The 23,338-nt window shown below is 36.0% G+C and overlaps 2 protein-coding genes across 4 annotated transcripts; both read right to left on the bottom strand.

Annotated features, from left to right (window-relative positions):
- Positions 1-301: 301 nt before the first annotated feature.
- Positions 302-9,789, bottom strand: LOC105324619 (uncharacterized). Of its 3 annotated transcripts, none has more exons than XM_066083595.1 (16): positions 9,572-9,789; positions 8,148-8,225; positions 7,557-7,712; positions 7,395-7,446; positions 6,757-6,827; positions 6,103-6,426; positions 5,647-5,785; positions 5,291-5,560; positions 4,924-5,205; positions 4,342-4,454; positions 3,785-3,926; positions 2,899-3,165; positions 1,925-1,991; positions 1,377-1,437; positions 489-599; positions 302-369 (listed from the first exon to the last, which is right to left on the bottom strand). In XM_066083595.1, exons 1-15 carry the CDS (start codon positions 9,701-9,703, stop codon positions 492-494), a joined length of 2,262 nt encoding a protein of 753 aa, XP_065939667.1. In that variant the 5' UTR covers positions 9,704-9,789; the 3' UTR covers positions 302-369; positions 489-491. The 3 variants fall into 3 exon arrangements, with proteins under 3 accessions (XP_065939667.1, XP_065939664.1, XP_065939665.1); XM_066083592.1 differs by having other exon boundaries at positions 8,148-8,228; positions 9,572-9,788; XM_066083593.1 differs by having other exon boundaries at positions 302-350; positions 8,148-8,228; positions 9,572-9,788.
- A 1,044-nt stretch (positions 9,790-10,833) lies between these two features.
- LOC105324617 (uncharacterized) lies at positions 10,834-22,436 on the bottom strand. Its single transcript, XM_020065643.3, has 3 exons — positions 22,310-22,436; positions 18,676-18,825; positions 10,834-17,271 (listed from the first exon to the last, which is right to left on the bottom strand). The coding sequence occupies exons 2-3, from the start codon at positions 18,821-18,823 to the stop codon at positions 14,297-14,299; spliced, it is 3,123 nt and encodes a 1,040-aa protein (XP_019921202.3). The 5' UTR covers positions 18,824-18,825; positions 22,310-22,436; the 3' UTR covers positions 10,834-14,296.
- Between the last annotated feature and the right edge of the window lie 902 nt (positions 22,437-23,338).

The following is a 23,338-nucleotide window of genomic DNA, read 5'->3' as shown; positions in this document are numbered from 1 at the left end:
AGTTTTATTATAATATATTTGAATAGATTTAATTGGGGAAAAATAAATTCAAAATTGTATTTCACTACTAAACCGAATGGGCATTTGCGCTATCTTATTCCCCCATCTTCTTTGATTTTAATTTGTGGGCTCAAGTAGAAAATTAACAATAGAACAAAGTAACTGTTGCTTTATTGTATATTTTGCTTTCTTACCTATTCAATGAATTCATAATTTACATTTTAAAGAAATGCAAACCCCCTATTTGGTGCTAAAGAAAAGGGTTTATTTATTAAGTAAGAGCAATAAGAAATAACAGAAATTCAACAACAAAAAAACGTTTATTGCACCACCGAATACCCATCTTCACCCTTCAAAACAAAGTTTGAACTGAAATGGCAAATATTAGAACATACATTTCAAGGAAACGTCATTATAGACAATTGTAGTGTATATTTACATGAATTTGCAAAACGATGTTAATTAACATAATCAGAGTCTTTACGTACCCGTTAAGGCATCTGTATGGTGGCGGTAGACCCGGATGTTGTCCACGTGACAACTCCGCCATTGTTTCGTATCGCCCCGCTCTGAAGTCCTCTCAAACACACGGGGTCAGACTGAAAGAAGAATTTCTTAAGAACAAGGTGATGCAAAGTTACCCTACTGTTAAGAAACATTTTTCAGCGACAGGTAATGTTCGCGATATTCGCGGGCCCATGTACATTTTGATTATTTATGCAAGAGAGATCGCTTTGAACCACGCAATTCATTTATCGCTTGCGACAAAAAATATTGTTTACTGCATTTAATTTTGAATTCATTCTGGAACTATTAGAAATAACATTAGAGTGGGAAGGATAGATTCACAAATAGCCAGACACCATAAAGTATAATTTGATATTTATTCATCTATAGCAAATTTGTCATACAATTATGGCCTGCAATATACATGGACTAGAATGCCGAAATCGTGTGCATATTAACCTAGTTTTAGATTTTCTTACAGTAAATAATCAGCTCTTATATATAGCTAGAACTATAGTGTGCAACCATTGTGCCTTTTTGATGTCATAATTTAGAATTCAGTGGGGGAAATACAATGATTACTACAAGAAAAATTTAGAGAACATTGAGCTGCTGGTCATTGAGAAGAAATCATGCGCGGATCTGGGGCGTGAAAGGGGGGGGGGGGGGGGGGGGGAGAAGGGGTCCTAGACACCCCTTCCCTTGTAAAAATTGATGAATTTTTTTTCAATTTCTCATAGTAAAGTACCGAAAATAGGTATCAAACCCCACCCCCACCCCAACCATCCCCGGAAAACACAATTTTCCCTCGGACCCGCCCCCTCTCAGGAAAAAGTTTTTTTGGATCCGCGCATGAGAACGTAGCTCACCGCTGGAAATGAGGTGGTTCCATCCACCACTACTTGCTGACATCCAGCCGGGCATTGGGCTCTGAAATGTTACAACAAAATATTACAAAACGATGCTGTTTGCATGGTTCGTTTTGGGTTTTTTCTACACTTTACTTCAAAGTATTAGTAATTTTAATGGTTTCTGTAGCACTTCACATGCAATAGTGCCTCACGTGATTTTTGTTTTTGTTTTGAAAATTCAAAAACCAGTATTTGTGTGATTTCTACACGAAAAGTTTATGCAAAGTAAATATCGTTCATTTTAAATTGATGTAAAATGGCGAAACCAAGAATTTTAAAAGTCAGCTGAAATCAACTTATCTGGGGGGTTTTTTCTTCCAAAAAACATGTGGAGTGAATTGTATTGAATCATTTGAAACAAGACTCCGTGTTTTATTTTTTTATACACGAAATTCATAAAAGACTCAATTGTCCAGTGGACGTGATCTTGCATTTTCTAAATGTGAGCGAAATGCACCTTCTGATATAGGGCGCAAAATAAGGGAGAGAATATAACAATGACTTACCCACAGAGTTTGCCGGGGCATGGAGTGAATGGAGCATCGCATGTTGTTGTTCCCTTGTCCTCGTATACTTAAAATGTAAAACAACGCCATTGTTGTATAATTTTTCAAAAAAGCGATTTTTAATAAGAATTTGGTTGCAATATAGAGGAAATTTGATATTCGATCTTTACCTCTGTTGAAATATAATGGTTGAAATAGAATTTTAAAGGTAGCACGTTTTTCATTTGTGAACATATTTGTGATTCATTTATTAAAGGACTTTATGATGGATTTGATCACGCCCCGACCGAAATTAACACCTCATAATATTCAAAGAATGATTCTTTATTACTTATATAATTTTAAGCCATCGTACGATTGAATATTTAAATATAAATAAGCAAACCCCGCTGGCGCCTCAATTTGGCGTCATTTGAGGTTATGGGTTTTATAGTACAAAATCGATACGTAGTGTTATCGCAGGCAAAGACACTGGAAAATGTAAATATATCTCAATGCATCGTATCAAAGTGACTTCGATCTACTATGTTATATGCTATTGCATAGTATATACCTTAGAATGAGTACTGTAAGTGAAGTCCGTATGACAGATGACGTAACCATAAAAACTAGACAATAGTTACTTAGTAACGGGTTAATTAAAGCAAAATTATAAAATGACATCGCAATTAAATTTCTTAAGAAAGAAGTTTACTAAAATTATAGAAAAAAGGAGACAGGAAAGTTCTAAGACTGAAAATTAAGTACAGTAAAATCTCGTTATCTCGAAGTAAATGGAACTGTATCACAACTTTTCAAATTCCGAGTATTCAAGACATCGAGGGTAAGATGCTTAATAAATAAGTGGTCGGGACTTACAAATCACTTTGACATACCCATTGTACTCAAGATATCAGTGTTTGTGATATCGAAGTTCAAGTGTACACGTATTGCTAATTGGTTTCAATAGAGCAGTAGTTACTATATATAGTTACCGAAGGCTGTCGCGTTGTCGGAGCCGTACATATTGGTGGCGACACACATGTATCGTCCGTAGTCCGCCGGCCGCCGGACCGACAGCACCAGCAGAGTGTTGTCTGGCAATACCACGTGGGTGGGGTCAGGTGACATGGGGGTACCGTCGTGGTACCACTGGACGTTAAGTGGTGGCTCGCCAGACGCCTTGCAGTCGATGGCGAAGTTCGTAGAGGTTGGTTCTATAGGGACCAGGTGGGAGCCCGCAATCTCTGCTTTACCCGGTCCTGAAATACACACAACAGTTGAAATAAATTTCACCATATAAACAATAAGATGATTGTAACAGGTGCCCGTTGACATGTAGGTTATGAGATTTACTATGTATACTAACAAGGTGAGATAAAATGAGATAAATTGAATGACAATGAGATTATCAGAGCAGGTGTCCTTTGAGATGTGGGTTATGGGAGTTTCCATTTATTACCAAGATGAAAAGAAATGAAATACACTGAATAATGAGAACGGATGCTCTTTGAGATGTTAGTTATTGGAGAGACCATGGTCCAACAAGGTGAGATGAAGTGAAATAAATTGAAGGACAATGAAATGGTCAATCATATCAGGTGCCCTTTGAGATGTAGGTTTGTAGGGTGGGGTTACTATGTACCATCAAGGTGAGATGAAATAAATTTCACTTTAAACGATAATGTGTTTGTTACAGGTGCCCGTTGAGTTGGATGTAGCAACAGGGTGAGATGAACGTGAGATAAATTGAATGAGATTATCAGAACAGATGTTCTTTGAGGTGTTAGTTATGGGAGTGGCCATGAACTACCAAGGTGAGATAAAGTGAGATGGTCAGTCAGAACAGGTGCCCTGTGAGATGTAGGTTATGTGAGTTACCATGTACCACCAGGGTAACGACAGAGCTGGCCGTTCCGAACGAGTTGCTGGCTTTACAGATGTAGGCCCCGGCGTCCCCAGACTGAACGTTCAGGAGTATCAGGTCCCCTTTCTTATCCTCGTAAGCGTTGTTTACGTTAGGCTTTGAAATAAAAGAAAATGGCATGGTTAAACGTCAACAAAACAGATATTATCTTGTTCGTAAATACTGATCAAAAGTGAACAAATTTGCAGAAAACTCATTGTTCCTAATTCTTTACAGTACTCGCTAACAACATGGTCTAATTAACATGCAAATAGTAAAAAAAAACCTAAACAGTATACAATTCAACAAAATGGGGAAAAAAACCACTTACATGTACAAGTTGTTCCAATTTCTTTTCAATTACTAGTGTCACGAATTGATTTTTATATTTACAAATTATTTTTAAAAAATCATAAAGATTTAAAGTTTAAACAATTATGGAAGTCTTAAATTCGCTAATTGATCTAAATAAATACAAATGAACGAATAATATTTATACTAGATAGGTGCGCGTTGTTCTAAATATACTTACCGGTGCTATCCAGGAGGTGGTAGGCTTGGGGTCACCCTCTACGTCACAATGGAGCGTGATGTTATGACCGACCAGGGCAGTGACAGGTCCTTGCTGTAACACCGAGGGCGGGCCTGAGAAAAAAGATGACGAAATAAGCGTGTCGATTAACTTTGATTGCATTTGGTATTACAGCAGTTTTGATAGGAGTATATGCACATAAAATGTAAACAATTTGTTTTTCTCCTAGATTTTGAACAGACGTTACCAATAAATTACATGTACAGGGAAAATGAAAAAAAAAATTATTACATGATAACCAATTTGTTATAATTTTCAATTTTCAAATACAAGGGTAAATCACACTGTTTTCAAAGTTATTATAAAGACTGAAACTTTTTTTTTTAAAGGAAATGGATTCATTTGTGAAAGAAAGTAGGAATATACTCGAAATCAAGTGTATTAGGGCTGCTACACTTGTAGGAATAAACAAGCACAGAAACGTATGGGAATACGAGGGACAAAGACACAGATAGAGAAACAGAAAGAAAGACAAAAAGTTAGAGATAGAAAGAAGACAGAGACATTAATTAAGTGACTGACCCTCGGTCACCAGGTAGGCGTGTTGTGACATTGTCTCTATCCCGTTGTTTGCCTCGCACACATACTCCCCTTTGTCCGACATCCCGACAGACGGCAGTTGTAGCTGGGATCCCTCTGGAATACTGATAATTCCGTTTGTTATTTGAGTTTTAGCGCCATTTTTCTCAATGTGATACCACGTGACTGCAGGCTTTGGATCACCATCGAATTTGCACTCGAACATGACGTTCTGACCGACGAGCAGAGAGTGATTGGCTATGTGGTCAACTATTTTAATGTGCTCTGTAAAAAAAAACATAGTGAGTTATCTCTCTTATTAGAGGGTTCATGTACCTTAAAGTGATAACTTTATCATTACGTAACTTACGGTAGACATTAAGCTGCACTGTTTTAGACTCTGCTCCCAGAGCACTGGTCGCCGTGCACGTGTAGGTGCCGTAGTCTTTGTAGGGGTCAAGGCTCATGATATTTAGGGTGTCCTGATTGCTCAAGGTCATTACCGTCCTTGACCCATTTCTAGAGGTCATCGTCCATTCCACGGTTGGCTTAGGGTGACCATTGGCGTCACAATGCAGTGATACTGACGTTCCCTCCAGTGCATTGATGACTTGAGATGTTTGATTGAAATAAGGCCTTTCTAAAGAAAAAAATTGTAGATGCTTGAATCTGTTTTTAAAAAAAAGTCCCCTCTCTCTCTCTCTCTCTCTCTCTTCTCTCTCTCACCTAAACTGTCACAACAGGTAGATGTTTGGAGAGCTGGTTGTACAACCACCGCCTCGCCTTTGGGTCCCGCCTCACCCTTCTCCCCCTGAATTCCCGGAGGACCTGGAAGACCGGAACCTCCTGCCTCTCCCTTGTCTCCCTTCAAAGATTTTAAGTAATGCTTAAAGATCTTAAAACTCTGTTTGAATAGGAAGATGTGTGTCTGAATCTGACCTTCACATAAGGCAGCAAACGCTTCAAACATACTGTCTAGCATTCTGGTTTTATTTTTTTCGAAAACTCTGGAAAGAGTCTGTTACGTCTGAAAACTCTGTCAATTTTTCTTCGACAACATTACGGTGAAACAAAAACGATAGATAGATAGATAGATAGATAGATAGATAGATAGATAGATAGATAGATAGATAGATAGATAGATAGATAGATAGATAGATAGATAGATAGATAGATGGATACCTTTAAACCGGGGAAGCCCGCCTGACCTTTGGCCCCGGGAATACCTGGTGGCCCGAAGTCTCCTCTATCGCCCTTCTGTCCCATCATCCCAGGGTCACCAACGCGACCTTTGTCACCTTTAGCCCCTTGAAGTCCAGGGGCTCCGTCTTTTCCGGGTTGACCCTGTAACCCCACATCACCCTTCTCACCCTTGACCCCTGCTGGTCCACTAGATCCGGGCACACCAAAATCACCCTTTTCACCTTTGACCCCTGGAAATCCAAGCATGCCGGGCTCGCCCTTTTGACCTTGAAGACCAGGAGCACCGCCATCACCTTTCGACCCCTGAAAATAAACGCACATCATTCACGAGAAACATTTTCATTAATAGACTATAAAAAGTTGACAATTTGTTAAAAAAATTGTAATTTAAGAAGGTTTTTTTCGATCATCAGTCTAAATTTTATTTACTGACGATGCATGAATTCATTAAAATTCATTTTTTCAAACAAAATTTTGTTGAGCATTCGGGTTTTTCAAACAAATTAAATTTAAGCTATACTTCATTGCACAAAGGATTCAATTCGGAGTTTATATCACAATTTGGTTGAGATTCGGAAGTCAAATCGTCCTTATCGCCGGTTGACGGGGCTATCTTTACACATGTGACCGTACCTTCTCACCTGGAATTCCAGGGGCGCCCTGAGTTCCTGTTATCCCAGCATTCCCTTTCTCTCCCTTAGGACCTGTAAAATATCACGCTTTTCCTTAAAACGCACAAAATGCAATACACACTATATGTATAAATGTATTATAACAAGAAGTTACTGCTGCAAGAAAATTGTCGATTCTACGGTTACGTGCAGTAAACACAATTTATGTACCGTAAACATTTATTTGACTCACAGGATTTGTAGCTGACATGTTCACAATGTGTGAAGAACCAATTGCAAATTTCATTATATATGTTTAAACAAGTATTGGTGAATAAATAAAAGTGTCCATACGCTTTCCGAACAAATACGCATTAGTAAATCCTTTTGAAATTTGTACACATAAAAAGTGAAAGAGTTTCATCACAATATCTTTTAATTCAATATATAATACATAGATTGTCGACTAAAAAGCAATCAATATGTATACCTGATAGCATATTACATATGTATCATCAAAAAATCTTAAAAGTTTACAGTGAAAGAAAAACAATAGAAATGTTTCAAGATTAACACAGAATTACTGTAGTGTCAATTGTATATTAATTTTTAGGGTATAAAACTTTAAAAAATGACCCAAACGGCAAATATAATCCATACCTGGCAGACATATTGTACTATTTTGTCCACAGTACTTGTTGAAAATGGCCAGCTAAAAAATTAAAAAAGTCAATTATTTTGTGGATAATATGCTTATAAAAATTATATGACGTTAGACTTAAGGTCATGGCTTTTTTTTATTTGCATTGACAACAGGCTTACCTCGGAGTTTGCAAGCTGTTCAAATATTTGCGCCATTTCGTTACCAGATGTTCCCGATTGGCGGAGTTTTCGCGCCCTTTCGGTGTCGTCTGCTTTTAAGAAATCGGCGATCTGGCTCAAGATACTACGAATGAGTTCCCTCTCACTTTCTTTTGTCTTGAGAAAAAGAGACACGCTTAGACAAAATTTATGTTTGTAGCTTTTAAAAATGATCTGATGGCAAGACAAAATTTTAGTGTTTATTTCATTAAAAAAAACACAACTTTTCCCTTATCAAATTCCTATTCTAAAACATGTCTAAGTATCTGGACACATAAATAGAACTTAACATGATACTGTCAGCTCCAAATTATAAATGCTTTATTTCATAACGAATCTTCGACGAAAAATTTCTGCATGCCTTGCCAAGAACTATTCAATTCATTCCCCGGTTTGCAACAACTGACCTGAATCGCGAAAATAAATATCCACGAGTAAAAGATTGTTCGCGAAAGTCGTGGAAATTTATGGAACGCGAATAATACACGATTTACAGTAGCCGAGAAATATTTTCTTTGAAATAGCTCTCTTAATGAATAAATGTTAACTTACCTCTACTGCTCTTTTGATTCGGTTTCCTTCGATGCCGCTAGTGACGTATTCAAAGTGAACATTCTGTCGTCCATTTTGCTGCTGAATAGATAGAAACGAGTTGTTAACAATAGAAACTACGTATATCACTGATTAAGAAAATCCAATCATCAACAAAAAATTACAGAATGCATCATCGGAGTCACGATATTTTAAAATAACAACCACCGTGCATAATTGAACTTTGCAAATGCTTCCCTTAAAATACAGAATAGCTACTCTGGAAATAGTTACAATTTAGAATGGCTCGATATTTGTGGACTCCCAAAAAGTAACTCATCCACAATTTTTAATTACTATCAACGAATAATCTTTATTTTAACATTAAAATAAAGTTTAGAAAAAAATTTCCTTCGAAACTAAAATAAACTGCGTGGTGATCCACGGAAAATTGGCACTTTCGACTTAATAAATAGTATCCCGCAACGTTTTTTATTCTGACATATAAGTCCACTAATAATTAACAGGCACGTAATTAATTTTTTAAAAATAAGATGAAATATACATGTATATGAAAACAATACTGATCATAGAAGAATTTATGTGAAAGAATAAAAAGGACAACAGCATGGCACACTAAAACGCGCAAATGTTTTAAAGATATTGAATATTACAGATTAAAATAACTGAAATTCAAAAAAATGAATATTAAGTTAACTTTATATGGTTGTACATAAAAGTACATGTTGTAATCACATACACATATCTAGGTGCTGTAAATGATATCATGCCAAACGTATTAAGATCATATACATAAGAATTTCTCTCAAAGAAACTTTTACAGTGTACCATATCTATCGAGACTGACCCATTATAAATCCCGTCTCTTTGCATATTGGAATATAATATACACGCATGTACAACAATCGAAGTCGGATACTGATAACGAAAATTCCGACCCTTTTGAACCAAAACATCGTTTTATATACTTATAGTGTGAGATTCTTGACAAATTCGGCCTTTTTAAACTTTGCCCACCCCCCCCCCCCCCCCAAAAAAAAAATGGTTGTTATAAATGTAATATGAATATGAAAGAATTGGTTACAAAACCAAAAGACACTTTTAATGTACATGGATGTTCAAGAGGATTTGTTAGGATATTCGCTACACATCCATTCCTTTTGAAACAAGTCATCCTTACATATACATACATGCAAGCCGAATTGGTACAACACTGCTTAAATAGTCCATCCTTTTGAACTAAAAATCGCTAATTATATATATAATTATGTAATACTCTTTTCGAAAAGAAATGAACCTTTTCATACTTATACTGTATTTACCGATCGGTGAAATATTGGAAACATGTACACATTTACATATACATATAACATCATTGATAAGAATGTACACATGAACCTATCCAGCAGAGGGTATACCCTCACCTCTAGGTGACGGATCCGTAACTCGTGATACACAGACACACTGACAAAGGCACACAGATGGAGGATCCCCCCACACACCACCAGTCCCAGGGACACGGTCCGTGCCGTCCCGCCGCCGCCATTGGTCCGCATGGTTCCTGGCAGGCGATAAATATATACCACTGACTCACAGCTCTCTCAGAAGTCTCGATCCCTCGCCCCCTCGTGTCAAGGTGCCTTATCTATTATGGCGACCTTTTTCTCTGTGGAGAAAGTGTCTCTACATACAGAGGGTTCCAATTCTTTGTGTGATATACTTATAATGTCGTCCTTACAACGCTGTAGGGGGCTCAAACCGTTAACGTACTTAAATACCAGTAAATTTAATATGCATTTTTGCAGAAAAAAGTAACAAACATACATTTATATTTGCTGTAACATTTTACATTTAGTGTATACATTGTATATTCCTCTTCTGTCTGCTTTGAAAAATCGGTGACATTCATATTTCACTAACGTCAAACCTGATCACTGTTGTGAACATTAGGAGACACCTACTGCACCTAGAATGCATCTTTGATGATAACATTTAACAAAAAAAGGTCTTAAGTTGTCAATTTCTATGTTATTTAAAACAATTAATTAAAACGCATAATTATCATAATCGTTGCATGCCATGTATATACGCGCTATGTAGTCCATGTACGTTCAAGTCTTTTGAACAAGATCTAATATGTATTTGGTTTCAACCAATCACAATTCCAGATGTTACCTTATCTGTTTTCAGCCAATCACATTGTGCGGCTTTATCTTATTCGTCCCTTTTACATATATGTAACCATTCACATTCAGGCTTTTTATTTTCCCCCATTTCGTTCCTTTCGTCCTCGTTGTCATGCAGCGGGCAAATTTAAGACTGGGCAAATTCTATTCCCATATTAAACACAACTGCATGTGTATGGGCGAATTCAAGACTGGGCAACACTGTTAGCAAGTGTAGAGGGCGAAAATTGCATGGGGCGAAAATAACTCTGTTTACAGTACTTATCAAACCAAGATCACATTTACTATTCATTTATAAAGGCCACCTTTGTAGCAACGCGAAATGTAATGTTTTTTCAGCTGGCGTTGTTATATTTAATTCTCTTTATATATAAATATATAAATATTTAAACTCTACTGCAATACGCTACGAAGCGGTTTTACAAGACTAACAATTAGATTGCTTTTTTGAGTAACACAGTTCAGTCCTCGTGAAAAAGAAAAAAAGACAACACAACTCGTTTCTAAGGTTAAAACATTTATTTTGTATAAAGAAATGCATTTTTGGAATAAATTCCAACTGTTATCAAATTCAAAGTACATGAAGCAACATTATTGTTATTCTTTTTAAAGAACTTTTAAGTTTACATTTTCGGCACGGTTTCAGACTAAAATAAAGTTGGCAGAATTAAAAATAGCAGTTACGTCGCCAAAGTGTTTGACACCGGCTTGCTCACAAGTTTTCACTCAAACATTCAAACATGCCTCCATTTATTCTCAAAATAAAGTAAAAGAAATTTCAAGTATTTCGACTTTTTGGTCAAATGTATGCCATCATTTTAAAAAATACTAACATTTTAATATTAATCTTCAAAATTTTATATGATTTCAAAGGGTTAAACATTACAAAAAAAAAGATGTTTCATTGGTTGGTAATTTATAACATTGCGTATTTTTTTGAGATATATCAAAGACTGTTAAATTCTGGAAAAACACCACAACCTTGAACATATCATGTTTCCTTTGCAAAGAGAAAAAATTGTCATTTTCACCAAAAAAAGGCCCCGTTTTGAACACTTTAAAATCGATGAATAAATGAATGAATGAAGTAAACTATCAATTATTCAAATATTAAAATATACAAAAACAAGATGAAAACAAATCTTAATGCCTGTAGTTGACAATCAAATAAATGTGTTGTAAGAAAACAAATAAAAGGATGAAAATAGCAGTGTTAACTAAAGAAAGACTCTACTATCTAAGCTATGGACATCAAAAAATGCTATACAAATAAACATGAACAGAAAAAATGCAATCAAATAAAAATACATAAATATGAGCATTTCAAGGGGGTAAGTTCTTATGGTAGAACAGCTTGCTACAAAAATAAATTACAGGCCAATTGTAAATGAGACAGCAGTTATTCCAATGGCAAAACTCTGGGTTCAAAGCTCACGTCTTATTGTTGGCTTTGGTTTTCAGATTTTCGTGTACGAATATTAAAAAAAAGAGCTAGAACATTTGATTGAAGAGGTAAAACCTCCGTGTTAGGAAAATGCACCTTGTCAAATTTGAATTTATAAAAAACATACATTAATCCATAAGTGATAAAATTGCAAATAGTTTCTGATGCAGAATTTCAGATAATTAAAAGTGAAAAAAAAATATTCTTTTCAGCCTAATACATGATATAGACAAATGTGTCATTTCTTTTAATGAAAATATGGGAGAAAGTTCAACTTTTGACATATACTTCCATAAACATTCTTATCATTATCTTCCGCATACAACACAAATCTTTTAAGGCTCACTGAGATCATTAAAAACAGTTCTATCTACAATATGAATATTTTTAAATAGAAATTGGCTTTCAAACAAAAATGTTTGAAATTCTAAAAAGAAAATACTAAATACACAAAATATGTATAAAAACACTGTTTACTGAGCGTTTGCTGGAATGCTAAATATAAACACAAAATAATGGTACTCATTGGATGAAGGAAAATGATATAACAAAACTTCTCATTGGATGATGATGTAACAGATTTTCTGATTGGACGAATATTTTGTACTACCCTCTGATTAAAAAATCAGTGACTTTGTAGAAATTAAACTCTGAGATCACTTTGTATTTTACAATGACAATTATTCAACATAAAATTATATAATAATAATATGTACAAAGGGAAATAAAGGGAAATAATCACACACGATTTGTAGCCCATCATAGGTAAGTGCATTAGTTCTATGTGGGAGTTAAAAAACATATGCTGGTTAGGGACAATGCTTGATACATAGAAAATCAGACATTCACATTCATAGCATAATGAATGCAAAACAGGAATTTTTTTCCCAAATACACAATCTTTCATAGCAAGTGTTGAATTCTTCATAATGACATTTACACGTACAAGCAATTGCAAAGACATTCACAAACATGCAACTTTTTTACCAAAAAAAAAAAAAAGAAGAACAAGAAAAAAAAATCAAGCAAAGTTGAAGAACAAATCAATTCTAAAATGGTCAATATAGAATTGGTAAAGGATCAACTGATCACAATAAATACAATATGGGCACAATGAAATTAATTACAGACAACTTGGCAGGACTCCAATTGACCTGAGACAGCATATAAACACTGGACTCCATCTACAATAGCTAAGTTTGGGTACTGGAATGATAAGTATTACCATCTACCTTTTCGCTTATCCCCCCCCCCTTCCCCTCATTTCTCCTAATATTAGAAATTTCAAAGAGTGAAGCTGTCCCATCTAATTGGCTTGTGTATCACTCCAACATTTATTAAAAAAATAAATAAACAAACAAAAATTAAGAAATGTATACATTAATCTAAGATGATACAAAGCATGGTTCAGGGAAATTTCAAACTAGGATTTTTACTAAGGAATTTCTTCAGTTGCATTGAATATTCTCAATATCTGGAAGCTACATGTTGAATAGTTGGGACTGTTGTGTATTATCTATGGCACAGTTTACAGTCTGACTAGCTGGAATTTCATTGAACAAATTCACAAATCCCTCGTTTTGTGTCCAGTGTTTCAACTTAAATTAAAACATGTTTAATTAACTATACACATCTTGCATTTCAAAAATGAAACTTATGACTCTGTTATTCAAAAATCAGGTCACTTAACTGAAAGTGAAAGTAGTCGCAAAAACTAACTAATCTAAACACATGACTAAAGGACTTTCGCATTCTACTCATTTGTAATCTTGCTGCATTATTATAAAAGAGGATTTCCGCCATCTTATGGCAATATAAACACATATTGGAATGTAAAGGCGAAAATATTCTCCACAATTATGGCACACAAAAATATCTAAAAAGAAAAAAATATATATATTATTGCTATAGTTTTTGCTAAGACAAATATCCTTGCACGCGAAATTGTTGTAAAAGAAAAAAAATCCTGAGTTCCAGAACAATTCTCACTCTGGGTAAATGACTCGTTGAAATGGGGATGAATTTTTTTGAATTGAATGGAAATATGATTCACAACTCAAGTTACATTTCACAAATCATGGAAGCTTTATAGACGGTTTTTGAACACAAGTCATTGTGAACATTAATATGCATAATCGTACGTTGAGCAATTGAACGGTTTGATTTAAGCAAGACAGTGCTAAATTCAATCATTTGAACACAAAAATTGAACATTTTTTTCAATTCTTTTAAACAAAAATTGGATGTTTTGGCTCTCAAAAAAAATCCTCATTGCAGATTTTAAAGGACTGTAAATTGTAAAATACAAAAAAAATCGTGAAAACCTCATACATAAACTCGTCAACATCAAAGGCACATGAAACTAATTTCCAATGGACGTTTGGGAATTGGGACAAATGCAGTGGCAAAAATCAATAAATCACAATCATTAGCAACCACATGCTTCATTCCCTTGAATGAAAAATATAAAATGGCTGAATGTATGAAAATCATGTTTTGAGCATTACATTGGCAGTAAATTATTTATCGACACTCAAGTCAATCGGTGCAGGCGTTTCACCACTAGGGGTCTGGAATCTGCCTGGAGGGACAAGGGGGGAAAAAGCCTGGGGCTGGGACGTCTTCATGAACATGTTCATCGGATTTCCAAATCCAAAAGGTGCGGGTGGTGGGGTCCCAGGCATGGTTGTGACTGGGATATTGGCCTTGGTCCCTTGAGCGTTTGGGTAAGCCTGACCAGCCATGGCATTGGCAAACATGGCCATGTGAAGACCTTGGAGCTGCTGCATTTGCATGAGGTACATTTGCTGCACATCGGATGTAATGTTCGGCATCACCATCGGTGGATTAGGGACTTGGGTATTGGGACTTGCGGAGTGGACAGTGTCCGGATTTGGAATGCTTTGGCTGTCCATCTCGGCTTTCTTTCTGCGTCGCCTTCTCTTCTTTGGTTTCTCCTCTCCAACATCTAGCTTCTCTTTCTTGATTGCCTCTGGACTCAGGATGTTTTCAGGTGGACTGGCTTGATCCGATATCCCAACTGCCGAGTCTGAAGACACGCTGGAGCAAGGAGATGAAGCAGATTTTAAACTTGAATCTTTCCCACCTGGCCTGGAGTCTTGAGATGAAAGATCTGTGTCAGTAATCCGACCAACATCTGGAGATATTCCGTAATTCTCCGTTTTCATACAAGTATCCTGGATTTGAGCTGGATTGAAATGAGTGATGATCTTGTCGTCTTGAATGGTGACTTCCTTCTGGTTTTGCATGGGATTTCTTGTTGGATTTTCCTGAGTATCTGGGTGAGACATTGCGTCCATGGTGGATGATGTTTCTGTGGATGGAACACTTTGGCTGCTGGATTTTGTGAGAACTTCGATAGTTGGAGTAATAGATCTAACTTCGTTGTCACATTGACTAGATGCTGAGGATATGGGTGAATATTGAGGGGTTGATGAATATTCAACAGGGGGCGGGGTGTCCACTGATATCTGACTCACGTTGGACCTTGGCAGTGATATAGCAGAGTCAGCTTGACTGACATTGGAGTCGCTTCTCGGTCGAACCAAATTATCCACATTTCCGCTGTCGACACTTGCAGAAGATGAGTTGGACGGACTTTGAATTTTACAGAACAATTCTTCGATCTCAGCAGCAGATGGAATGCCCTTCTTTCCGTTTTTAGCATTGAGATCAACGGCTTTCCCGATTTCCTCTTCGTGCTGTTTTTCAATGTGTTTGTAAAGATGACTAGTCTGGGTGAACTCTCGGTGGCAGAACTTACAGGTATACGGCTTGGAGGTGTTGTGCATGCGCATGTGGATGGTCAAATGATGGCGGTGAATGAATGCCTTTTCACAGATGTTGCATTTGTATGGACGGACTCCCAGGTGCATTTTCTTGTGTTGCCGAAGAACGCATGCTTTACTAAAGGATTTCCCACACACGTCACAAGTGTGAAGCTCGTCAGCGCTGTGTGTCTTAACGTGGCGCTGAAGTTCCGCATTATCCCGAAAAGTCAAGTTACATACGCCACACTTATATGTTCTTTCCCCCGTGTGCGACCCGATGTGCATCTCCAAATAAAAGACCTCATTGAAGCTCCTCCCACAGATATGGCACTTGTACGACTTTCCGCTGTGGACGCGGAGATGTCTTCGCAGGTTGTTGTACTGACTGAACTCCCTGTCGCACTCGTTACATTTATAGGGCATGCTCCCAGTGTGCGTGGTACGCATGTGCCTCTGCAGCTCATAACTATCACTAAACTCCACCTTACAAATTCCACAACTGCACGACTTCTCGTTATGAAGTTTCATGTGGTTATGGAAGTTCCCGACCTGTGAGAACTTCCTACTGCAAACCTTACACTCATAAATTTCCACAACCTCGCTCTTTTCATCTGAGTGGCTTTTCTCATCAGACAGACTTCCCTTCCTTTCCACATTCCTCTTGTGGCGGTTCGGGTTTTGTGTGCGCGGCGCTTTCGTCTTCTCCGTTTTCGGAGAAGCCTGCCTCTGTGGTGACATCTTTGGACTGGAAACTTGGGCAACCCTCGAGGGCAACGGTGAAGAGGGCATAGCATTCACTTGTGGAATAAAGCTGCCATTTTGCTGACTTGAGGTCATGGGTGGCATGAACATTCCTGAATTCATATACATCATTGGATGAGGCGGAAAGTTCATTGGCATGGCAAAGTTTCCATACATGTTCATGTTAATAGCCGGATACATTGGATGCTGTGTCCCCGGATTCATTGGCATTGGTGGATAAGGTAAGCCGTTTTCCTGCTGTGGTATGCTTGGAGGGGCTTCACTGTATAGAGGACCGGGCTGGGCATTAACAAATTCTTTCGGTTTTGCGGTTTCAGGGGGCACCTGCCCTTGAAACTTGGAGGCTGTGTAAAGAAGCTCTGTCTTTTTAAGCTTCTCTCGGATTTCGTGGTTCTCCTGATCGATTTCCCGCTTTGCTTTGTTGATGATTTTCTCGTACTCCTTCTCAATATCATCTTCCTGTTTCAGTTCACCTTTCGTTTCCAGGTAATTTTTCCTCTTTAACTTCTTGTGTGTGTAAGACATGAACTCGTCTTCAGGGGCAGGACTATTGCTAGCTGTATCCAGCGGTGCAGGAGAAGTACTTATCACTAGACGGTCCTCCTCATCATCATCATCGTCATCATCATCTTCATCATCATCACAACTATGAAGATCCTTCACCTTATCCTTAATATTTCCATGAAAGCCATTCCTGGAACTCTCTTCCCGACTCTCTCTTCCTTTGGAGCTGTGGTCTTTCTGAGAAGCTTGAACTGCTTCAAGAATCTTTCGCTTTTTGGGATGAATAGCACCGCTGTCTTGCTTTGGACGGATACTCTTTTTCTGTGTATATTGGTTTAATTCAGTCCGTAATTCCTCTGTGTGGTCGCAAACTATGTGCTGCTGGAGGCCAAGAAGGGTCGAAAATTTTTCTTGGCAATGCCGGCATCCGTAAGATTCTACAAAAAGAAATTTCATCACTTAGTAAATTGCTTTTAAACATCCACCCCATATTTTTATACAAATCAGGATGAAAATCAAAACATTAATAATTTTATGTGGTCAAATTTGTTTTTAAACATGATTCTCAACAAATGAAATAAACTATCACCACATCCTGATGGTATGTAGTCTATGCTAGGTTGGCCTCTAGGCGTTTTGACCTTTATCATATTTAAGATAAACAAAATTGTGGAAAATGGCTGCAACTTCATGACTTTATAAAGACAAAACTTTTGTTCAATTTTGTATAAATTACACATTCAGTGAAAAAACAAAACAGGAGGGTCAAGAGGGCTTTGATCATATTTGTTAGAAGAAATGATAAGTACATTTGAGCTTTGACAAATTACTTAATTCCCATTCATCATCAAGAGTCAACACCCTCCCCTGCCCCCCTAAAGAATGTTGACCCGAAACATAATAGCTCAATGTGATGCATAATGAAACTTTTATACGGTATATCTAGCGTTCATTTGTGAAAAAACCTAGTTACATTGACATATATAAGAATTATATCAGAGAAAAAAAAAGATCATCAGTGAGTTATATGGACAAAACCCTTAGGAAGACTTGAGAATTATCCTACATTCTGATTAGGCCTAAAAAAAAAAAGTTGTGTGTTTAGGGTAACCTGACCTAACCTACAAAAATGCCCCTATCCTACCATTTTTAGATGTCTATTTTTATCCGATTGTGGATTTTATATTATTTCTATTTAAAAACACGTTTTCAAATATGACACATTCTTAGGATTCTTGCAGAAAAAAATGACAAAATAAAAAATAATACCTACCTACCTAACCTGATTTTTTCATCAGTGTTACCCTAAACACACAATTATTTTTTATAGGCTTTATGGAGAACACTGTTAATTGTAATATTTTACAGGTTTTATGAATGTGTCCATTGATCAATGTCTGACAAGAAACAAAAATATTTTTAAAATAAATCGTAGACTATTGAACTCTCATCTCCCTCATTATCTTTTTTGGGGGGAGGGGGGGATCAATATTTTTTGCCTGTCATTGAACTCTTTTTCTCTTTTTAGAGTACTGAATTTTAGGTAGCAATATCACTGATGAACATCATAAGAAAACAGTGACAAAACTTTTTTTTAATTTTTAAGGAGGTATAAAAAAAAATAGGATCATGATATGAAAACATGCATTTGTTCATGGATGATAATAGAGATTTCCTCCAGAAAAGTATATTAAGAAGCCAATCAAAATAGGGCCTGAATATTCATGATTATGACAAACTATCCAGGAGTTGGCCCCTAGTCAGTATATATATATAAAGCATATGCAAGACAGGCGGTGGGGTTCTGGCAATGTAATGTAAGTTAAGGCTTAATAGTGTACCATTTTTAACATTTCCATCACTGCTGATATTCCGAGGGAGGTTGCTTTCTGGAAGAGTCCTTCCTTTATACTTGTCAATCATATCTGTCACCATGGTTACATCATGCTTGAGCACGCCCATAGTTCCGCCTAACACTGTGTCCATCATCCCTGAAACAGAAAAAAAAATGTAAATAAATGTAAATGATTCTCTGTGAATCTCTACAGACACAATATCTTCACATAATTAATTAATTTTTTTTCAGATACAGTATAATATATTCTGCAATGAATTGACATATTTAATAAACATGATTATATATCCCTATAACTAGTATATAGTTGAACTGTCATTATACATGATTTAACAGTATCGCTATATAAAAATGTAGCCAATTAAATAAATTCATGATTCAAATGAAATCAAATGTTAAATTATAAATGTACACCATAAATTATGTTTTGTTTGAAATATTCATCAACACTCTCCCATAACATATAATAGCTAATGGAGGGAAAGTCACCAACTGAAATGTTAGCCATTACAAAATATTTTGAAAATCAATGTGACTTTAATACAGTATTGGAATAACATTATGGATTGCATCCAACCCATAGATTTGTTAACTGTGACATAAGTAAACCTTGGGCCGGGACATCAAACAATATGTGTCATTTTTGGCAACATTGATTCTGATCCCTCTTGGGATATTTTGCTTCACTTTGGCATGCAATATTTTGTCCCTCTGAGCTCCATGATAAACGCTTCTCTTAATCCCAGTCAACATCTGTTTATCGACCATTATAATTCAGTTCAAATATATTTTTCTGATAATTTTAATATGAAATTCAAATAAAAATAGATTAAAACTTTTTATTTTTGAAAAAAAAAACCAACATTCAGACCTTAAATTATTTCATGTTTAAAAATTACCATTATGTCAAAAAATCTTCTTCTTTTTTCAAAGTTAAAGATGCAGTAAACAACTACACCCTTACCTCCAGTTTTCACACTAGGTGTAAATTTCTTCACACATCAAAAATCTTTCCTTATTTGAACTTTTTCTCTCCTACTCTGATTTTTTTTTTCATATAAAGGTGATAAATAAATTTTTGTTTACATTCATTATTTGATGTTATAACAGCAAGTTAATTATAACCAATATTAAAGGTAAATTGATTACAGCTGACTTTTGCTTGAACATGACCCACAAACAAAGGGGTCGACGTTTTCCCCCTGCCCCAGTGTATAGAAGTGACAGAGTGTATTAGATGACATAAGACAAGCAGTCCCAATGTTGACATAGCTAACAGCCTTCCTCACAGACGACCATCACAATACCCCTTGGTTGAATCATCTTACATAACCGAATTAATCCCAAACACTAAAAACCCTGGTGATGAATTTCTCAACATAGACAAAAGACCCCCATTGTGAAATAGAGAGAGAAAGAAAAGAAAGTCCATATGCTTCCAGGCATGTGTGTGCATACACATCTGTGTGTGTGTGGCCAGAATGTGTGTATACATGTGTGAATAAACAAACAAAAAAGCAGGTGCCCCCCTCCCCCTTTTCCACTGCTATGACAAAAGGAGAGAGGAAATAAAGAGGCACACAACACAAAGGACCCAAGATAAATACATTAATTGGTGCAGCTCAATACATTGTTGGCCTTTTGTGGATGTATTGAGCACGAACAATAGCACTGATTAAGAAAAGCCAACACCTCCCCTCAGGCTTGGCTTACACAAAAGACGACCCAACCCCATTGTTTGTGAGGGGAAGGATAATTGTCTCCCTTGTTTTTTTAACCAGTGCCTGGTCATTAGTCATACACTGGGATTAAGACGTGGACTTTTTGTTGTGTTCTCATTTGTGTATACCTGTTAGCTTTATTCTTACATAATGGGTGGATTTTCATGATAAGAAAATTGCTTAAAGTCTTAAAAATAAAATAATGATCATATTCGTTTTCTTGCTTCTTGTGATAAAACTGTTACTGTATTTCTTTAATTCACTTCAAGACTTTAATATGTTTAAACTTTATTGCTTTTTAAAACCACAAATAAAAAGTTTCAAGACTAAGGAACTATTGTTAAGATTAGAGTTTTTTGGTTTTCATTTTAGTAAAATACCAATGAAGGTAAAACTTTCTTCTATTGATTTATCTCATCTTTATGTAATACATGTAGCACACAAAGGCCAGGCTAAAATATCTGATATAACATAATTTTTTATATTATCTCATTTATTTGTGTAAGAACACAGAAAAGCAAGGTTAAAAAAGATGATGTAACAGAAATAAGTACAACATTCCTTGTGTTGATTACACAATCTTCCTGCTAGTTACGGAAAGGATATTAATAATAAAAATTAATGTCTGTGTACCCCTATCTCTTTGTGTGAGAAAAATGTCAGTCATTGATATATTGGTCCTGGGGTATTCGTGAATCAAAAGCTTTGATTAATGTATTTTTGTCCATTTAACATCAAGAGAATTTAGCCTAAGGTGCTAAAAAACTACAGTCAACAGAAAATGTGTACTTGATGTCAAAACGGAAATCTAAACCATAAAATGATACACAATGAAAATTTAGCATGGTCATTTTGAAATAGAAACCTTGTATTATAATGAAATCTTAATAAATATCAAACAGGTACAACATTATCATGATTTTTTATTTATAGCATTATAGAAAACCTATTTTAATCAAGGAATCCACGCCCTATAAAAATTCGAAAATCACATTTTTAAATAACAAAATTGTTTTAAAAATATTTTAAAAAATTAAAATGAGCACATAATTCTTAAAAACAAATCCATGTTTGGCAGGAAATATTTAACTGAACTGAATTTGTACTTCCCCTACCACTATATTTTCAAGAGTGCTTCCCACACTTTACAGAAACCTCAAACAAAGGATAACGGTTCTTGCAGTTATTTCTTCTTCTTTTTTCAGAAAAAAGGAAGACTACACACTCCATTTTCAATCATGATATACTTTTAAATCAGTACAAAAAATATAAATAATTGAGTTACTGACTATCATGAGAAAAAAAAAAACAAAGTTGGAGACCAATTTGTATAAAAAAAAAAGTTTTTTGTTTAGAAATACTCAAAGTATTCTTTTTCTCTTTAAATTAAAACATAGCATTAAATTTATTTTTGTTTTTTTTTATATTGAACTCGATGACTAGACTGAACACGCCGCTGTATGTATGGCAGCCTTTGCACCCTGACTGGAGGGGGAGTTCTTTGTTTATTCCCGATCATCGACCTTTGTGATCACTCGCTATAAGTCGATACACAAAACCGCAGATAATGAGTCCTAGCCACGTCATGTGAAACTATATCTCAAACTAACCCCCATTACAAATCGCTGGGCATATTCATCGCAGAATAAGTCGATATCCAATTATGATGCATCCACTTTAGTTAGTCATTTCTGTGTTTAACCAATACACAGGGATTCTACGACTCACATGTGATTTACCTGGGCATCGTTGTTTACATTCGACGCCACATGCATTACAATGAAAATACCTGCATTTGCGCTTCGACATGGCATCTGATTGCATTTATGCATTACGTGTTGTCTGAAAGAGCATATTCTCGATTTCCGAAGACCAATAAATAAAATTAAACTTATTTACCTGACCGAAATCCTTCCGTTGTTTTCTCTCGAAATCCATTCTTCTTTCTTACTCCACTCAGTCAGCGTCAACCGTATGCTTGAAATTTAGTCACTTCTTTGTAGGTAAGAAGAGTTTTGGAGACTAAGATTTTCTTTGTGCGAGACGCGTGTCTTCTGACCAATCATTTTGTTCGTTGCATTTTCGCGCCTCCTTTAACAGAAGGCGTGGATCTCTTTGTTTATAGTTCTCAACTATACAGTTTCTAGTATTACTAATATAGATTTTAACTAGACGCATTATTTTCAAAAGAGATATCCCACAGGATATAATGAAAAAAAAGATGGAAATATGGACATGCAGGCCTACATGTATAAAAAAAGACAAGAAAACTGAAGGGATTTACCCCCCCCCCCCCCCCATGGCAATTTTCTTATTCCGTATCCAGGAGTGGGCTCGGGAATAAAACGTGTGGGAATAAGAGTATTTGAGTCTTAAATGCCTTTGTTAAAGTTAATTAAGGGACACGCGTATACCTGTCCATATATATTAATGTGGAAAAAAGTACACAATAATCAAAATAATCTAACCGTTTTAGATCACAATATTTTGGCCACAAAATATTCTTTTAAAAATATTGAAAAAGTAAAAATTATAAAAGTTCTAGCGGGATTCGAACTCATGACTTACGACAAAGCACCAACTTACCTATTGCTCTACGCTAAAGGGGGGGGGGGGGGTGGGTAGAAAAGATTTATAAAATGACACTTGATTTTATTGTTTATTTCGATCGAAAATAAATCACAACCTGGACGTGTCCCATACCACCTTAAATCAAAATTCTAATATAATTGTATGGATGGGAAGAAAGGTACACGTATGCATGTACTTTCGATATACATAATTATGTCAAATGAAAATAAAATGAACCGCGCGCGCAATATAAATACACACATACATAAAAAATGTCCACAAGAACTTTCTCTGCATATCAATAAATTCTTGATTAATCACCACAGAAACATTTAATTACTATTATATTAAATAAGT

The sequence above is a fragment of the Magallana gigas genome, chromosome 1 (genome assembly GCF_963853765.1).
Source record: "Magallana gigas chromosome 1, xbMagGiga1.1, whole genome shotgun sequence".
Lineage (NCBI taxonomy): Eukaryota > Metazoa > Mollusca > Bivalvia > Ostreida > Ostreidae > Magallana > Magallana gigas.
The sequence above is the reverse complement of the archived record's forward strand: the minus strand, read 5'-3'. Positions and strand labels throughout refer to the sequence as shown.